Source organism: Ascaphus truei, chromosome 6 (assembly GCF_040206685.1).
Source record: "Ascaphus truei isolate aAscTru1 chromosome 6, aAscTru1.hap1, whole genome shotgun sequence".
NCBI classification, from domain to species: Eukaryota; Metazoa; Chordata; class Amphibia; order Anura; family Ascaphidae; genus Ascaphus; species Ascaphus truei.
The window spans coordinates 37,819,122-37,839,500 of record NC_134488.1 but is presented as its reverse complement, the minus strand read 5'-3'; the positions used below and the strand labels follow the sequence as shown (position 1 = coordinate 37,839,500).

Here is a 20,379-nt window from a genome sequence, read left to right as displayed (position 1 = left end):
TCTCTCTGGTCTCCCCCGTCTCCCCTCTCTCTGGTCTCCCCCGTCTCCCCTCTCTCTGGTCTCTCCCCGTCTCCCCTCTCTCTGGTCTCCCCTGTCTCCCCTCTCTCTGGTCTCCCTCTCTCTTGTCTCCCCCCTCTCTGGTCTCCCCTCTCTCTGGTCTCCCACCTCTCTGGTCTCCCCTCTCTCTGGTCTCCCTCTCTCTGGTCCTCCCCCCTCTCTGGTCTCCCCTCTCTCTGTTCTCCCCTCCTCTCTGGTCTCCCCCGTCTCCCCTCTCTCTGGTTTCTTTCTCCCCTCTCTCTTTCTCTCCCTCTCTTTCTCTCCCCCCTCTGTCTCCTTCTCTCTCCTGTCTCTTTTTCTCTCTCCCTCCTCTTTCTTTTCTCTCTCCCTCCTCTGTCTCTTTTTCTCTCTCCCTCCTCTGTCTCTTTTTCTCTCTCCCTCCTCTGTCTCTTTTTTCTCTTTCTCTCTCTCCTCTCTCTCTTTCTCTCTCTTCCTCTCTTCCTCTCTCTCCCTCTCCTCTCTCTCCCTCTCTTCCTCTCTCTCCCTCTCTTCCTCTCTCTCCCTCTCTTCCTCTCTCCCTCTCTTCCTCTCTCCCTCTCTCTCCCTCTCTTCCTCTCTCTTCCTCTCTCACTCTCTCTTCCTCTCTCACTCTCTCTCTCTCCCTCTCTCCCTCTCTCTCCCTCACTCTCCCTACCTCTCTCTCCCTCTCTCTCCCTCTCTCTCCCTCTCTCTCCCTCTCTCTCCCTCTCTCTCCCTCTCTTCCTCTCTCTCCCTCTCTCTCCCTCCCTCTCTCTCCCTCCCTCTCTCTCCCTCTCTCTCTCTTTCTCTCTCTCTCCCTCTCTTCCTGTCTCTCCCTCTCTTCCTCTCTCTCCCTCTCTTCCTCTATCTCCCTCTCTTCCTCTCTCTTCCTCTCTCTCTCTTTCCTCTCTCTCTCTCTCTCTCTCTCTCTCTCTCTCTCTCTCTCTCTCTCTCTCTCTCTCTCTCTCTCCTCTCTCTCTCTCTCTCTCTCTCTCTTCCTCTATCTCTCTCTCTTCCTCTCTTCCTCTCTTCCTCTCTCTCTCTCTGTCTCTCTCTTTCTCTCTCTCTTCTCTCTTCTCCTCTCTCTCTCTCTTCCTCTCTCTTCCTCTCTTTCCCCTCTCTGTATCTGGATATCTTATTTACCCTATATATCTTAACTGTCCTATACTACACCAAATAACCTATACTGCTTTCTTCCAGATCTGACTCAAGCTTCACACGGAAGACATCGGAATCCCCCCTAACCCAGAAGACAGGTAGGGAACACATCCCCTCCAACTTATAACATTGCGGGAATGAGGTACCTGGACATTGAGGGACTGCGGATCAGGTAAGATCCCAGGCGGGATTGCTGCTTTAGATATTGTGAAGCGGGGACGTCCAGACACTGGTTAAGGGGTTCAGGAAACTAGTCATTCACACCTGGCTTTTATTTCTAGATCCGACACTTACACACACACACACAGAGAGAGAGAAGAAAAAAAAAACCAGATATTTACTGTAGATAAGGTCGGGTGTTAAGTGTTTGAAGCCAAGGGACAGTGTCAAAGAAAGGTGGGGTTGCTACATTGGGGAAACCAGCCAAAAATTACAAGGAAGAATGAATATGCACAGACACTCTATACTCCATCACGAAGAAGGAAGATACTGCTCACCTGTGGGACATCACTTCTCACAACCAGATCATTCCATAAATGATTTAAAAATCAAAATCCTCAATGGAATGTTTAAAAGCACCCAAGAACGGAAAACATTTGAGCTCAGAATGATAAGACTCTTTGACACCAAAACCAAGGGACTTAATGTGGACATGGGTTTTCTCACACCCTACCAAAATTGTCTGTAATTATCCTGCTTGCCTCTATTCTTATCCACACTTTCTCTTCCCCCCCCCCCCAAGCATCCCTTCCCCACCTTTCTTTGACACTGTCCCTTGGCTTCAAACACTTAACACCCGACCTTATCTACAGTAAATATCTGTTTTTTTTTTTTTCTCTACACTGTTTTAGCATTGATTCCTATGTAAATCAGTATTGCTGACCTGAAGAAGAGAGGAGAACTCTCGAAAGCTTGTCCTATGACATAAATTGTTAGTCCAATAAAAAAGGTATCACCTAATACTGAAGAACTCATTTATTCTGCACTATCGCAACTGGACTAACACGGCTACTTTCTGCTTTATATATATATATATACGTACATACTCATATTCTCATTACCTGCTGCTTTTATAAATTGTATTTGAATAATAGGAAGTTGTTGTTTTTTTAATACCATAAAAGCTTGTTAAATACTATTAAAGTGTATTTTTTCTTTCTAACTGTTGGTGCAGGGTGTGTGAGAGGAGACACATTGATTGATATCTCCTCTGGCCCAACAGTTTACCATCTCTTATCAGCCAGTGATATCTTCAAAGAGATTATTGTGATAGAATTTACTGAGCCCAATATCTAGGAATTTGAGAAATGTCTTAAAAAGGATCCAGGAGCTGCTGATTGGTCATATGCAGCAAAGACCCTTTGTACTCACAAGTAACATGTTTCCGAGTACTTTATTACAAGACAAAGAGTACTTTATGTGCCGATGAACTTCTCTACCCATATTCATGTCCCATCTTGTCAACAGGTCGTTTAACAGCTCGGACAAGTTCTAACTGTCCTTTACATACACAGTATAAGCTCCTTTCTCCTGGTCATTCCTCATTAAGCTAATTAAGTGTTATTACCTTGTAGTGCCCACTTATTGTAAGTTTTTTTCCACCAAACGAAGATAATTGAACACTGCTTAGTAAATATGGCCAATGGGTATGGCGAGGAGCGATTTGCACCTGCTCTCAATACGCCCCCATCCCTCCCGCGTCCTACCCCGCTGTCTTTTGGTCTGCAGCTCCCGGCAGACCGGGGAATCGGCTGCACGCACCGCCAGTCTTGCAGGCGCGCGTGCAGCGGAGCTACCGGGGCCTTAGCCTTACCTGGTCTCTGGCAACTTAGGGCGAAATATTGCCATTGCAATGCGGGGTCACATGACATTGCATTGCCAAGATAACATGCCATGATGTCACATGATGTCTCATGATGACATTACGTCATTATGCCAGAGACAAGGTAAGGAGGCAAGGGGGCGTAGGGGAAAAAGTTTATTTGATTAAGGAACAGTCTCATGTACAGTAATGATGGATGGATCAGTGATTAAGCACTCCCGTGCAAACCGCATAGAGGTTGTCACTATTATGTCATCACGCATACAGTGGTTGGAACATCTTGGTCAGCTGTGAGCAACTCAGCTGCTCTGAATTGTGTGCAGAGGTTTTCCCCCAACTTGGCGTTCGCGTGCGCGGCAGTGTGCAGGACACCTCAGCGGTGGATCAGTGGTTGAGCTTTTAGTTTGCATCTCCCCTCTTCCCAAGTGCTGTGAGCTGTTGTCCAGGGACTCATAACATTGGGTCCCATCTGTATTCGATCTTTGGACTTACAGTATCAGCTGTCACCTGGGATTGGGAGGAGCTTGCTTTTATTCTTATCTCATGTGAGTTTTGATATATGTTTGTGTGTTTTAAATACACCTATTTTGCCACTCACTGTGCTTTATGTTTAGAATAAACACGTGTTCTAAGAATGGGCATTTCTTTCATTCCATGTATATTCTTCCTACATGCTGTATGGGCTTAGTATGTACTGCGGACCTCATCCTAAGTATACACAATGCTGAGGTTGAACTGTGAGGACGTATGTCTTTCCAAACAAAACTATTATGCAATTATTTGGATCCTTAAGAACGGGAAAAATGCAAGGACATTAGATATTGTACTTGGAAATCATTTATTTTTATAATAAGCTATAAGCAGTAAAACTTTATATTCGTAATAGGAATATTTCAGCGTCCAACAGCACGAGAGAGAAAAAACAAAGCAACATTTCCTTAATAATTTCCCAGCCCCCGAATGCATTTTTGCAAACATTTGCTATTCCAATTAATATTTCAACGTAATATATGATATAAGCAAACACATAACTGTCCCCACATGTACAGTAGCTAACGATTTTGTCATTCAATACACTGGCGACACACTTTATTCGAGCTCGGCTAGTCCCACGAATTCGGGTATACCCGGGTGTATTGAGGTTTCTGCCCGAGTGCATTGAGGTATTTTCCAGGCAGGGATTGAAGCATTTTATTCCCACTGGCTGCAATACTGCACAGTATATATATATACTGCATTACAATTCATGAATTTATGCCATCTGGTAGACACGCGAAGCATTGCAGCCTATTAAATCCTAATCATTATCATTTAACAGAGCAGCCGCCCGTCAGCCAGGCATGAACCCAGGCTGGGAAGGCAAACGCAACGGGGCTTGTCATAGGTGAGGAGCGGCGCATTCCAGGTATCTGCCAGGTACATACTGGGTATTTGCTCGAATAAAGTGTGTCGCAGCAGTAGGTATTGTGGACAGAAGAAAATAAAGAGGCATTTATTTAATTATATGTTCAAAATGTTGTATTGTCCTGTTGGACACTAAGTGGTGAAATAGTATTAAAATACATATTTTTAATTTTCTCTCTGAAGTGGATATTAATCTTTCAGAACTAGATCATTAAACCTCCCTCTCCTTGCGCGCTATAATGTACACAAGGTGTTCATAATCTATAAAATCACAGCCCTTTCTGCTGGGGAGCACATCCATATTCTCAATGATGTACCCTGCATCCCTGAGAGCCTCTCTTAAAAACTTCTCATCACATGGCAGGAAAAAGAACTTGTGCTCACCAATCATATAATGTTTTACATTTAATGCCCCAAAGAGTAACAGGTGACCACCAATATTCAGTAGTGATGCACATTTTTTCAGGTTGCTCCGGTAAGCATCCTTGTTTTTGCTAAAAGCTTGTAGCCCCCAAAGGCTGAGCACACAATCCACTTGTGGCAAGACGACATGGTCGAGAGGATTGTCTTTAAAAAGATCCCATTTCACAACCTGTTTGACGGCTCCTCTTACTTTGTCTTCCTTTACCTGCCAATCCTCTCTGAAATGAAACACAGAATACTTTTATTTGTGTCTGGGTGAAAAATTAGTGAATAAGCGCTATTTATAAAATGCAACATACATTAGTGTACATAATACAAATATTATCTTAGTGAAAAATCCAATGTTCTTGAAGTTTAAAGGCAGCCTAACTGCTCAGCTGGCTTTCTCCAAAACCAGAAAGGACTTGGATATGCAAATTATCTATATGATTGGTGCCATTTTGGTCATTTGCATATCACAATCCCATTATTAGTGTCTGAGTACATTTATATGTGAAAGTCAAATGATTGAAAATAGAGATGAGCTAAATATGTTGCACAAAGTCATACACTGCACATGGAAACCCTTTCACAATGGAAGAATATTAAGTGTAAGGAAATGTGGACCTTTATCTCATTACTAGCTGAAGTATGTGCTGTGTGTATCAGCAGATCTCAGCAATACATGTCCCCCATTATTCCTTTATATGGATCACCTTAACTCCCATAATTCCCATGACATGGACATTGCAGCTTTCTGTAGGATTTACCTGTTTTAATTTAGATCAAGAGCAAAACAAAAATTGTGAGGCGCTACTAGTGAAGGTGAAAATAAATAAGTGAATTAATAAAGATATGTGATATATCTAAAAGTGCTCAAATACGATAAGAATGGCAAACTTTGCTGCTCAACCCTCTTTGGAGAAGTTCCAGTTTTCTCCTTTCTTCGGGAGTGAGGGGGATGACACACACCAATGCTGCGCGTCGATTTTTATGTGTCTAAGCACTTGTTGCTCATGTAAGTGCAATAGAAATTGCCTATTTTCAATATATCATTCGTGAACATACAATGTTGCACTAGAGTCGTCTTTTTCATTCTATTGAGGGTTTGTCCTGCTGACATCAGGGAGCGTCTACAAGCCAGACCACCCTGCACAGTGCTGAATCCATCCACTGCATCTATTGCTGTTTCAAATGCTGTATTACAACTGGCAGAATGTGAGTTCCCATTCATGATTCCTGTGTTGATTGCTGTACCTGTTTAGATATACCACACTATTATATATTTTTCCTTTGCATATATATGGTGATACCTGCGCTCCCCACAAGCTTCTCTTCAACATTAATTTAGATCAAGAAAGAAAGTGTAAATCATTGTAGACACTTAAAGACTGCTGGTTTTGAAGCATGTTTAGCATTACAGGGTCTATTCCAAGGTCTACAAAATAGGGACAAAACCAGTGCAAAAACTGCACCAGATTTATCGTAGAATGAATCTTATTGATAACTGTGCTGCAGTTTCTTGTCCACCTCTCGCAGAAACTTTGATACATGGCTCGTTTATACTTTGGTTAAATATTTCTTACCAAAAAATAACCATAAAAGTAACAATCAATAACTATAACCATTAACCACAGTGGAAATATACAGATAATGTACTTTATTGAACACATTACATTTGTTGGTGTTTTCCCACGTATTTTCAGTGGCAAAACCTCAAAGACCAATCTAAACCACAGACAGAACTCTGCATTTTCTTTTGCTTTACACTTTAATTCCTGGCACACACAGGTATTATTTGTCTTGAAATAAGGTGCTTGGAAATATTTTACCTGTTGCCTTCTATTTCACAAACAGCCTTTGCTGCATATGACCAATCAACAGCTCCTGGATCCTTATTAAGCCATTTCTTAAATTCCTGGATGGTTGGCTCAGTAAGTCTTATCACAATAATCTCTTTGAAAATATTGCTCGCTGATAAGAGATGGTAAACTGTTGGGCCAGCGGAGATATCAATCATTGTGTCTCCTCTCACACGCCCTGCACCAGTAGTTAGCAAGAAAAAATACACTTTCATTATGTTTAACAAGCATTTTTGGTATTGAAAAAAAATAACAAATTAAACATTCCAGGCCGTTAACCCAATACAATAAAAAAGTACATTTAAAAGCAGCAGGGTATAAGAAAGAGTGTATGTATAATATATAAACATTAACTGGTTTATTTAGCGGCGCTATTTCATATTGTTTTTTTGTTATATACTGTATATATATATATATATATACAGTATATAACAAAAAAACAATATGAAGTAGCGCCGCTAAATAAACCAGTTAATTTATAGATATTAATAGGAGAGACAGTAGCTAATTGGATCGGCTTGAAGGGGCAGCTAGAGTAGGCTAATACACTATGATAGAACTTTAAAAAATACAATAAAAATACAATATCCTGACAATAAACCCTAAAGAAAAAATAAAAATAAAAATCTAAAAAGTATATTTATTAAATAAAAAAAATAAAAAATTGTCAAAAAATATAAAAATGTAATAAAAAACCTTCAATACATAAAGTCCTGTTCCAGTGGCAATGTCTTTGGTTTCTTGCAGCCCGTTTCAAAGGGATCACCAGTCCCTAATGATATCTAGAAAAAAGGAAAGAGAAAGAAACAGGCGCACACCTAGTGCATTACCACAATAAAAATGTATTAATTAAACTTAAAATCTTACAAATGCCCACTCACAAAAGTACAGCAAATATAGGCGTGTATGAGATAGGCTCTCATGTGCCATGCAGCTCGATCACCAGCGTCCGTCCGCAATCAATGGCGTCGTCACGTGGGTCACCTCCGTGAAACCGGAACCGGAAGAGGGGTCCTTCACCTTCAGTACTCTATCGTATTGGTCCCTCCAGGAAACAGACACCTCCAGTGTAGCAAATGTATGAGGTTGTAAGCCGGGAGAGCAGCACATGGGAGCCAAAGTTCTACAATCAACCTGCAACAATGCTCGTGGGCAAATGGCGGCCAGAATCTAGCCACGCTCTACGCGTTTCGTCATCAAATGACGACTTCTTCAGGGGGTGCCCTTCAAGCATAAGTCCTTAGTATTTATAGGGAGGTAACCAGCAATTTAGCCAATAAAGGATTATTGAATTATAGCAGTCAATTTGGTCAATTACAAATATATATATATACACTTTGAATGGAACAGTTATACAGTGCATATGAATATGACTACCAGAATAGCAGTTATTATGAGGACCCCATTGATAATTGAGGAGTAATGTACAAACTTTGAAATAAAGCAGCATTGCTGATGTTATAAATGTAAATAATGAGTGGATGATCTAAGGATTAATTAACAAACAAACAACACTAGAAAATGCATTTTGATTAGATTACTGAAAATTATTTCAAGTAGGCAATCTAAAGAATATATTAGAAGCTAACTCATTGGATATTGATATATCAGATGATATATTTGATATGGTTAAATCTACATTACTTAATTGTTAATGACATCTCAAACAAGGAGACCACTATTTGAGTGACACATTGTATATAAAAACTACTTGAAAAGCAACATAAATTGGTGATATCCAATTTGAACCAATGACACCAGATACATTAATCCATAATTACCACAAGAATAATTAACTAATTTATCACCAGGATATTTACCCATTGTTTGAATGCCAGTATGGAGTCAGAGGAGGCAAAGTAGATGGATCCAAAGCAGCGACAGAAAAAAGGAAGCGATGGTGACTTGAATGTGATTTTAGTTTAAGTAAGTGCATAAAAAATGTTGTCAAACTTAATATAGAAATTATGTGTTGGTGACTGTGATCTAATAAATATGTGTACTCTATGTGTTGTGTAAATAAATGTGTATAATGCATGAATTAGATAAGTGGGTGAATAACTAAATCTGAAAATAATCCAAAATGAATGTCGAAATAATAAATAAAAATAAATATAAAAATAAAAAATAAATATAAAAATAAAAGTAAGAGTGAAAGAGTAAAATAAATGTAAAGATGAAAATGAAAATAGAAATAAATAATATTAAATGAATAAAAGATGTATAAAAATAGATATTGACGAGGCGCATGCGCGATGGCAGAGAGTATGGATGCATGATTCCAGTGCTCCATGCCCCGCTCATAATATAAAGAAATAAAATACCTTTACTCCATACTGAACTGCTAGAATTTAACTACTATAACTCTACTAAACTACCAGGATGTCAAAACGGGCAGCCAAAACGCCGAAATCAAAGGGGCTCCCGCTATATTTTAACAGCACAAGGAGCAGCGCGGCGGAGGCCATAATGGCGCCGAATTCAAATCAGGGCTCTGATTCGGAACGGGAGGGAGAGAAGGAGGACGGCGAGAACGCTGAAGACAGGCCAGTTAGGCTTGGCGATTTCAATCGTTTATATACCGACCTCAAAACCCTCTTGCAAGCAGAAATTAAAGAGCAGGGGAGGGAAATCAGTAGCCTGGGAGAGCGCACAGGTCGAGTTGAGACCCAACTGGACATTGTTACCACCGCAAACAAACGCAATGCAAAAAAAACAACAGAGATGCAGATCCAAATTAATGACCTGAAAGAGAAGCAGGAAGACGCAGAAAATCGGGAGCGTCGCAATAATATAAGGATACGGGGGGTCCCTGAAGAAGCGGGGGATTGCGAGGAGTTCGTCCTGAGATGGATGGGGGAATTGCTGCCGGATACCCCCAGGGAAAGACTGGAGATGGATCGCTGCCATAGAGCCCTGAGAACGAGGCCGACGCAGTCAGATCAACCGCGGGATATCATAGCGCGGTTGCACTTCTACAAGACCAGGGAGGCCATCCTCCAAAAGACCCCGCGCTACCCCTACAATAAAATTCGAAGGAGCAAAATTGCTCATCTTCCAGGACTTATCCCCCCTAACCCTGCTGCGACGCAGGGCCCTGCTCCCAATCACAAAAGTGCTGAGGGACAACAACGTCCGATACCGTTGGACTTTCCCTTTTGGATTGTCCGTCAGCAAAAATGGACGGGCCTTTCACATGAAGGAGATTGGGGAGGGAGAGGCGTTCCTCCAGAAATTAGGCCTCAAGGGGACCCCGCCAGCGCCGGTGGAAGAGGAGGAGATCTGGGCCCCAGCTGGGCAACAGCGGGACAATCTCCCCGGTCTCCACGGAATAAAAGATGAGGTGCAACAAGGCAAAGTCTCTCTAAATAATCCTCAGTGTTTGGGTATTAAGTTTCCCAGTTATCAGTTTTAAGTTCCCTGTTATACCGCTACGGACTTAAGCCCGCTTACATTACAGCAAGATCGAGCTTGATTTAAGGTTCCCGCTGGAGGGGCAAAAATCCTCGTTTTCCCACCTGTAAAAGACGCTGTACTCACCTGGACGAGGGAAACAGGAGGTCCAAAGATGGAGGCACCCACGAGGCGAGAGAAAAACCCAGCTTGGAACGCAGGAGCAGGAAACCACCATCAACCTGGAGGAGAGCGCGAACACAGCCGTCCAGGACGAACGACGCTCCCAAAATGGCGGCGGTCGGATGTCCGGGCGCCAGTAGAGGAAGTGCGCGGGCGGCCATCTTGGAGGAGGCAGAAAGAACCTAAGGACGTCAGGAGGCGGCGACGAGCGTCACGCGGGCGACCCGGCCTGGCGGGAATTTCAATTTTCGCCGGTCCCAAGCGCCGCAACTGCAGGGGCAGCAGCAGCCGCAAGCGACACACCGCCGGAGCGAAGAAGGCCCAGTGGACATACCCCGGGAGGGTACCCAGGGGTGGAAGGCCTAAGAGGGGGGGGAAAGGAGTTCCACACAGGGCTATAAGAGAGGGAAGTTAAGATCAGCGGCGGAAGGCAGGACAGAATAAGGGTAAAGTAGGTGCAGCATATAAGAAGGCAGATATAGCCTGGGGGAGGCAGAGAGGGTGGAAGAGGTAAGGGAGTAAGCGGGGTGGGGCAAGAGGAAGGCATAAGGGAAGTGATGGAAATAGGAAGGAGACAGATGGAAGAAGCAAGTGGAGTAGCAGTAGGGAGGAGGGACGGGAGGGAGGAAGGTAAGAACAAGTGGTTTTATCAGAGGGAAGAAGGGAGAGGAAGTATTTAGAGGGCAATAGCAAGTAAATGAGGCCGGGGTAGGTTATGAAAAGGATTAGAGGGGAATGAGACACAGGGAAATGGAAAAGGTCAGAAGAGAGCTCGTCAGGGAAGGGAGTCCGAAGAGAAACTAGAAGGGAGAGATAGTACACCAAACAGCGTTCTCTAAGAGAGGTGGAAGATAAGGAGGCCACCCGTCCAGTTAGGGAAAAAAAAGGGCAAGGACGCAAGCGGTAGCACTTAATACTGGGGTTAGCGATAAACCCAGGAGTTATAAGTTATATAGGTATTGTGCAAGTTTTTGGTTTAGGAGCGGGGCGGGAGCTGAGGGATCTCAGCCTGCTCTGCGGTCCGCATGGGCCAGGGGCTGGGAAGGGGTTATCCCAGCGAAGTCCTTTGGGAGGGAGGGGGTTCACGAAGTGAGATAACATCGGAGAGGGACCAGTGGCAGGTGCCCAGCCCCCAAAGGCAAGGGAATCTGAGCCAAGTTGGCAGGGCCACAGCTCGGAGGACACTAATTGTTTTTTGTTCTATGTGTGTCATTCCCCATGTTTCCCTATTGTTTCCCCCCAACCCACAGGACCCACCATCCAAAGATCATCGTGAGTGCTACAGGTCGGAGACGGCTCTTCCTCAGTCTCGGTTCCTGACGAAACACACACCTCCACCGCCCCCTGCTGCAGGTTCAGTCCAAGTCAAGGATGAGTAACGATTTGATCTTTATTTCCCATAATGTCAAGGGATTCAACAACCCAATAAAGCGCAGAATTGCCTTCAGGGACTATGTTCGCAAATAAGCGGATATAGTGTTTGTTCAGGAGACACACTTCTCCAAGTCGAATCACCCCAACTACCTGGACAGGCACTATAGGACAGTGTTTATGTCCTCTGCGAAAGTTAAGAAAAGAGGAGTGGCGATACTAATCCACCGCAGAGTGCCCTTCCAGGTAGTTAAATCATATAAAGATTTGGATGGACGCTATGTTATCGTCACGGGCACAATTAACAACCAAGAGGTCACTTTAAGCTCAATCTATGCCCCCTGCGAACAGACACCGCAATTCTTCACATCATTTTTTGATAAACTACACAAGGTGGCAATAGGTTGTATATTCCTGGCAGGAGACATGAACCGCACCCTAGACCCAGACTTGGACAGATGCACGGGGACTAACTTACCACAGAAACAAGACGTACTAACTATACATCAAGGGCTCCGTGATTGCCAGTTAATTGACATTTGGAGGGAACATCACCCCTCGGAAAGAGCATACACTTTCTACTCACACCCCCATAACAGATACAGTAGGATAGATTACTTCCTGGTCTCTAACAAAGCGGTCTCCATGGTCTCCCATTCTGGGATCCATGATATTTCATGGTCGGACCACGCACCAATTGAGCTGCGATGTGCTCTGCGGCTGCTGGACAGACCGGGGGCGAACTGGAAATTAAACGAGCTGCTGTTAAAAAATCCAACATCGGAGCGGGCGATAGGAGATAAAATTAAGGAATATTTCGAAATCAATACAGGGAGCGTATCTTCCCACTCTACTCTTTGGGAGGCCCATAAGGCGACCATGAGGGGACTTCTAATGAATTTAGCAGCACAAACCAAAAGAGCTAAGGAGTCCCAGATAAAAGATTTGCGAGAGAGACTAGCACACCTTTCCGCACTTCATAGTCTCAATAAACAGGGCGCTACCCTAAAGGAACTCTCTGACACTAAAACTAGACTCAATTTGTTGCTAAACTCCAGAGCCGAGAGGGAGTTGGCGTGGTCCAAGCGTAAGTTTTACGACAAAGCCAACAAGCCAGATACCTTACTTGCCAATAAATTACGTAACAAACTCCCTAATTATAGTATCTCCTCAATCCGCACCAAGGGGGGGGACCTTACCTCCGACCCTAGAAGAATTGTCGCGGAATTTTAAAATTTCTATGAAGTTCTCTATGACGGAGATAAGGTCAGCCACACACAGAAAATAGGAGAAAAAACCCAGAAGTTCCTAAAAGAGGCACGCCTTCCCAAATTGAGCAGGGCAGAAGGGGAGGCATTACAGGTCGACTTTACATTCGAAGAATTATCAGAGGTTATAAAGGCCCTTAAACCAGCCAAAGCTCCGGGACCAGATGGTTTTTCAAATTTATATTACAAAAAATTTCTTAAAATACTAGCGCCACAGCTTCTAAAATTATTTAACGAAATTCTAGCAGGAGGCTCCTTTCCATCCCAGATGCTCCAGGCCTCAATCTCCCTGATCCACAAGCCAGGTAAGGACCCGGTAGACTGTAAGAGCTATCGGCCCATATCCCTGATTAATTCCGATGTGAAAATATTTTCTAAACTACTAGCTAACAGGGTGAGCATTGTCCTGCCAGGGCTAATCCACCCGGATCAGGTGGGATTTATTGGAGGAAGGCAGGCGGCAGACAACACAAGACGGATCATAGATTTGATCGATCTGGCCAATAAAAAGAATATCCCGTCTATGCTGTTGAGTCTGGATGCTGAGAAGGCCTTCGATAGGATCGATTGGTCCTATCTGAGGGCAGTACTAGGAGCATTCGGTTTCGAGGGACGCCTCCTAGAAGCCATCTTAGCCCTGTATAAAGGCCCCACAGCTAGGGTGCGCCACCAGGGCTTCCCATCGGAGCAATTTAACATCTGTAGCGGGACGCGACAGGGGTGCCCCCTGTCCCCTCTGCTGTTTGCATTATGTATAGAACCCCTGGCGGCTCATATTCGCCTAAGCCCAGATATAACAGGGATAGACGTAGGGGACCAATCCCATAAAGTGGCATTATACGCTGATGATGTGATCCTGACCCTATCAAGGCCGCTCACTTCCCTGCCCAATGTCTTTGAGATTCTGGGTGCGTTCAGCCTCATCTCCGGGTTCAAAATTAACCAGACAAAATCTGAAGCCCTAAATATTAGTCTCCCACGTCCAATGGAGAAACTAATCGAACTAAATTTCAATTTTAAATGGCAGGCCTCCTCTATCAAATACTTAGGTATCCAAATTACTAAGACATACGACTCATTATACAAAGCAAACTACCCCAAATTATTCCAAGCTCTAAGAGAGGATCTGCGAGTGTGGGCGGGGTTTGGAATTTCTTGGTTTGGACGAATTCATAGCATTAAGATGAATCTCCTGCCAAGGGTGCTTTACCTGTTCCAGGCCCTACCAATACCATTGGTGCGGGCAGACATCCTCGCCTTACAGTCAAAGATCATGAAATTCATTTGGCACAAGAAGAGTCCACGAATTGCTAAGAGCATACTGACTAGACCCACGAGTAGAGGGGGACTGGCGGTACCTTGCTTGTTGGCATATTACAAAGCAGCAAGATTGGGTGAGATTGTCCAGTGGCACCTTGACCCGTCCCTGCAGAGATGGGTGGCGCTGGAGAAAACCTGCTGTGCTCCAGTTGAGTTGCAAAACTTAATTTGGCTGCCACAACGATGCGATAACACAGCGGGGATGCTGTTACGGACCATGGTGAACTCTCTGGCGGTGTGGAGGAGTTCCAAATTCAAACATAAGTTAACGACGAAACACTCCTTAATGACCCCGCTCTTCGATAACCCAGATTTCGCCCCGGGGATGGCCGGAGAGCGGCACTTTAAAATTTGGATACAGTCGGGATATAAGCGGTTAATGAATCTGAAGGGGCCTCAGTATATTAAAACATTCGAACACGTCAAATCAGAAAAAGGCCTTCCAAACACTGAATTATTCCGCTACCTTCAGATAAGAGCATTCTATAACAAATTTCCAATTAGACCAGCTAGGACCAATTTTGAGCAGCTGTGTTCTAGAGCAACGGACACACGGGGACTTACCTCTAGATTATACCAGGAAGTGATCTGTCCAGTTAGACCAGACGCTGACAAACTGAACTACATGACTAGATGGGAGACAGATCTAGGGGAGACTTTAGAGGACAAAGACTGGGAGTGGATCTTACAGGCGGCGGCCAAAAGCTCCATCTGCTCAACGTTAAAAGAGAACGCATATAAAGTCATGATGCGCTGGTATCACACCCCATTACGTCTGTCTAAATTCGTCGGCGGGTATTCCCCGCTCTGCCCAAAACAGTGCGGGGAATCAGCAGACCTAGTCCACATGCTGTGGTCCTGCCCGAAGGTACTCCCGATTTGGGAGAGCATTAGAGCTTGGGCACAAAGTATCCTCGATTTAGAGGTTCCCCTGGACCCGTGGCTGTTCTTACTGGGCAGGCGGGCCCGGGGGCTGCCAAAATCGGCACACAAATTGGTGGCACATATGGCCACAGCCACTAGGTGCGAGATCGCAGCAGTGTGGATACAGCAAGATCCACCAGTCATCCCCAAAATCCGAAACAGATTATGGCAAATTTGCCAGATGGAACAGTTGACTAGCTGGGTCAACGACTCTGGCCGAAATTTCTTAAAAGTGTGGGAGCCATGGCTTACCCAATCCGACATCCCCGGGGTAGATGCCAGCACAATTTTGCAATAATAAGTACAAGTGCGTTCTCTGGTGACGGAGCGGAACATACTATAACATAGGCACGTAACAGGTAGGATCCCCTCGACTATTAAAACCAGAACCAAGAGGAGGAGTCGTCAGGTGTCTCAAAGAAGGGCGCAGCACGGACCGAAAGCAGACCTTCCACTACCGAAGAACACGGTGGCAGTCCATTCCCTCCCCCCCTACCCCACCTCCTTCTCCCTCCTTGTTGTTTTTTCCCTCTGTTGTCCAGTCTTTGGTCAGGTGAGTCAGGTTTGTCTAGTCTTGTGAGTGCATGTTGTAAGTCCCTTACTGCTTTTGAGTGATTTTACCCTTGATTGTGAGAGCGAAAAGGGTAAACCTCGGGGGGTTTCAAATTGTTTTATTATGGGATGTGGCATAATGTACCTGTTGTGAAACCCAATAAAAATCTTGAAGTTGAAAAAAAAAAAAAAAATAGATATTGACCATTTGTGGAAGTGAATCGTAACAAGCACAAAACTGACCGTATCCTAGATGAATGAATTGAATTTTACATTTATTTTACTGATTCGCTTGTCTTGTCTTCTGTCTGGTCAGTTTTGTGCTTGTTACGATTCACTTCCACAAATGGTCAATATCTATTTTTATACATCTTTAATTCATTTAATATTATTTATTTCTATTTTCATTTTCATCTTTACATTTATTTTACTCTTTCACTCTTACTTTTATTTTTATTTTTATTTTTATATTTATTTTTTATTTTTATATTTATTTTTATTTATTATTTTGACATTCATTTTGGATTATTTTCAGATTTAGTTATTCACCCACTTATCTAATTCATGCATTATACACATTTATTTACACAACACATAGAGTACACATATTTATTAGATCACAGTCACCAACACATAATTTCTATATTAAGTTTGACAACATTTTTTATGCACTTACTTAAACTAAAATCACATTCAAGTCACCATCGCTTCCTTTTTTCTGTCGCTGCTTTGGATCCATCTACTTTGCCTCCTCTGACTCCATACTGGCATTCAAACAATGGGTAAATATCCTGGTGATAAATTAGTTAATCATTCTGGTGGTAATTATGGATTAATGTATCTGGTGTCATTGGTTCAAATTGGATATCACCAATTTATGTTGCTTTTCAAGTAGTTTTTATATACAATGTGTCACTCAAATAGTGGTCTCCTTGTTTGAGATGTCATTAACAATTAAGTAATGTAGATTTAACCATATCAAATATATCATCTGATATATCAATATCCAATGAGTTAGCTTCTAATATATTCTTTAGATTGCCTACTTGAAATAATTTTCAGTAATCTAATCAAAATGCATTTTCTAGTGTTGTTTGTTTGTTAATTAATCCTTAGATCATCCACTCATTATTTACATTTATAACATCAGCAATGCTGCTTTATTTCAAAGTTTGTACATTACTCCTCAATTATCAATGGGGTCCTCATAATAACTGCTATTCTGGTAGTCATATTCATATGCACTGTATAACTGTTCCATTCAAAGTGTATATATATATATTTGTAATTGACCAAATTGACTGCTATAATTCAATAATCCTTTATTGGCTAAATTGCTGGTTACCTCCCTATAAATACTAAGGACTTATGCTTGAAGGGCACCCCCTGAAGAAGTCGTCATTTGATGACGAAACGCGTAGAGCGTGGCTAGATTCTGGCCGCCATTTGCCCACGAGCATTGTTGCAGGTTGATTGTAGAACTTTGGCTCCCGTGTGCTGCTCTCCCGGCTTACAACCTCATACATTTGCTACACTGGAGGTGTCTGTTTCCTGGAGGGACCAATACGATAGAGTACTGAAGGTGAAGGACCCCTCTTCCGGTTCCGGTTTCACGGAGGTGACCCACGTGACGACGCCATTGATTGCGGACGGATGCTGGTGATCGAGCTGCATGGCACATGAGAGCCTATCTCATACACGCCTATATTTGCTGTACTTTTGTGAGTGGGCATTTGTAAGATTTTATGTTCAATCAATACATTTTTATTGTGGTAATGCACTAGGTGTGCGCCTGTTTCTTTCTCTTTCCTTTTTTATATATATATATATATATATATATATATATATATATATATATATATATATGTAGAGGTATCAGTACCGTGTTAGCCGAGCTTCAATAATCAAAAAATAAATAGATGATACCGTTCTGTGTCTAACGAAATGCTTTTATTTGTGCGAGCTTTCGAGATACACTGATCTCTTCTTCCGGCGATGTTACAATGAATGAAGCAAAAGGTACAGTATACTTAAAAACAGTGTCTCTTGGAATGTTATCTGTGCTGTTCCTTCCCCCGGTGTGGATGTGTTTTATGGCTAGAGGTGTCAAAAGGTTACTGAAAGCAAGTGAAGAAACAGTGTGTATGTGTATCAGTGTGAATAAAAATGCATGGAGAGCCCACAGTATATACAGTGCTTTACACAAGGTGTGTGTGGAGTGGGAGTGGATATAAATGGTGTGGGTGGGTGTCGAAATGTGAGAGTTTGTAGCACAACTAAAAGTGTGTGTGGATACTTAGTGGTCCCTATTGGTGTATAGGGATGGAAAAACAAGGAGATTTAGTATATATATACTATATATATATATAGTATATATATATATATATATATATACATACATACATACATACATACATACATGTTTCATTGTCTGTGTTACATTTTATCTCACTGAAAGTAACTTACTGTGCTGTGTGTTGCTAATTATGTCATTTGGAAAACACACGTCTTTATATGTAGCCCTCTTGGTATTTAGCTATGTAATGTGAAGACGGGACAGGATGCAAACCCCACATAGAAAGTTCATTGACTTGACTATTAATTATTAGTTAATTAAACACAAAAACTAAAGGGAAAAGAACCCCAATAATAGCATTCTGGACGATTTGTGTGAAAGTTAAAATATATAATTTAATCTGAACATAGGATAAAATATAGGGCTTTAAAATAATTAAACAATTTGTACAGCGCCATGTGGATCCAATTGGAGTAAATATTCCCTGGATAACAACCAATGCTGTAAACAGTGGTATAATGTAACCACTGTCATTAGCGAGATCACGATATCTACTAGGGAGAAATGGTGGGGGTGGTGGAAGAGAATAAAGTAAAAAAAAGTATGAAATACCAATAGCTGTAGAGACTAACATATGGTGCACTATAGGAGACCAACCTATTAGTCAGGTTGATGTAGCTAAGCCTATATACTGATAACACAATATATTTGCAGTTAGTAATGGTACCAATTTTCAAACAACTGCATATAAAGGTCAGAGGTGCCCAAATGTAACACACGGAGTAAATTACGCAGATGTTACACTATCAAGGGTCATATGGTAAGACATGTAGAATCTGTAGGTCCGTGAGTGTGTATGACACAAAATAGCGTGTAAGCAGAGATCTCTAAGTATTGGATCTGTGCGAACACTAATGCTCTTAATGGTAATCAGCTGTATAATGATTGAAAGCACTGTTTGGTCTTCTAATGTCACGGGACAAGGAGACCACAACTAAGCAGAAAACTGTGCAGGTAAGTATGTAACATGTTCCCTGAATAAAGAACCATGCAACTAATAAGTGTTCTGCCACTCAAAACATGGTTGTAATACAAGCACCTCAGAGTGAATAAATCCCTAAACAGTACACTGTTCAAATTGTTTAATTGTTATTTTAAAGCCCTAAACTTTATCCTATGTTCAGATCAAATTATATAATTTAACTTTCACACAAATCATCCAATTAGGTGGCAGAGTGCTATTATTAGGGTTATTTTCACTTTAGCTCTTATTATCTCCGCCCCAATCAGAACCACCACCATTGAAATATCATTACTAAGCTGAAGCAGGGGCGTCTCCACAGTGTGTTAATTAAACAAAAAACAAGTTATGGTTGGTAAAAAAATGCTAAAAATCCTCCACCGTACAGTGTACAGCAAATAGAAATCCCACTTGTGAGCACAGTCACATCTCTCAGACAGGCCTGCAATCATGCCCTTCCCCATTATCTCTTAACATACAGTGCTTCCACTGCAGCCAGGGATTCTGGGTAATGACAGGAAAATGAGCACTCAGTGTGTCTCTTTCTGCTTCTTGTCCATTGTAACATAGACCTTTATATGCACATGCCTGCCGTATTACACAGCTTGTCCAGCACAGCCTGGGTTAAAGTTCAGTCTCAGTGTGAGGTTTCTTACTGCTATGCTGGTCGTGGGTATAACCAGATACAAAACAGGTTATGGTGGGTAATAAAGTGACAAAAACCCTCCACCAAAATAAAAAATACTGCTTGTTAATTAAATTATTAGTAAATAAATATTTGTATTAGTGTAATAAATATGCATTCATTTTCTGAATATAAATTTAGCAGTCTGTCTCCACAAATTCATTCTATGTTACCAATAAAAAAACAAACCTGAAGAGAAAGTTTCATGCATCTTTTTTAAAGGGAATCCCACAATTTCATCTATCAAGGGAAATTTTTCACTACAGAAGTAGGCATCCATAAGCCCTTTTGGATCAAATTCTTCATCATCATAATGTTTGTGGAGACTGGAATCCATTGCAAGTCTTTGTTGCAATCTTTCTTCTGCCTCTGATGTGATGTTGGATACGTCTTGTACATAGTTTTAAGTTCTTTTAACAAGCAAATATGACGCTTCCCAAATCATGAAGACAAATTAACAAATATTAACATTGGATCATACTGAGCTTCATTTTGTCACAAGGATTCTTATTTCACATATTGAAATATTCTAATATTGTACAATATTCTATTTCTTATACATTTGTTGGCGTTCTGCTAGTTGAGAAAACACGTCATCTCATGATCTTATAATGTTATACCGTTTACTTAAAAGAACAAAGTAAGTAAGTCCTTGCTGAGCTGCAGTGTGGTTAATACACTACAACATGAATAGATATTAACC

General features: G+C 42.1%; 1 protein-coding gene across 1 annotated transcript; it reads right to left on the bottom strand.

The window, feature by feature from the left end:
* Window positions 1–4,441: 4,441 nt before the first annotated feature.
* Window positions 4,442–20,045, bottom strand: LOC142496432 (indolethylamine N-methyltransferase-like). Its single transcript, XM_075603129.1, has 3 exons — window positions 19,866–20,045; window positions 6,634–6,841; window positions 4,442–5,040 (listed from the first exon to the last, which is right to left on the bottom strand). The coding sequence occupies exons 1-3, from the start codon at window positions 20,011–20,013 to the stop codon at window positions 4,611–4,613; spliced, it is 786 nt and encodes a 261-aa protein (XP_075459244.1). The 5' UTR covers window positions 20,014–20,045; the 3' UTR covers window positions 4,442–4,610.
* Between the last annotated feature and the right edge of the window lie 334 nt (window positions 20,046–20,379).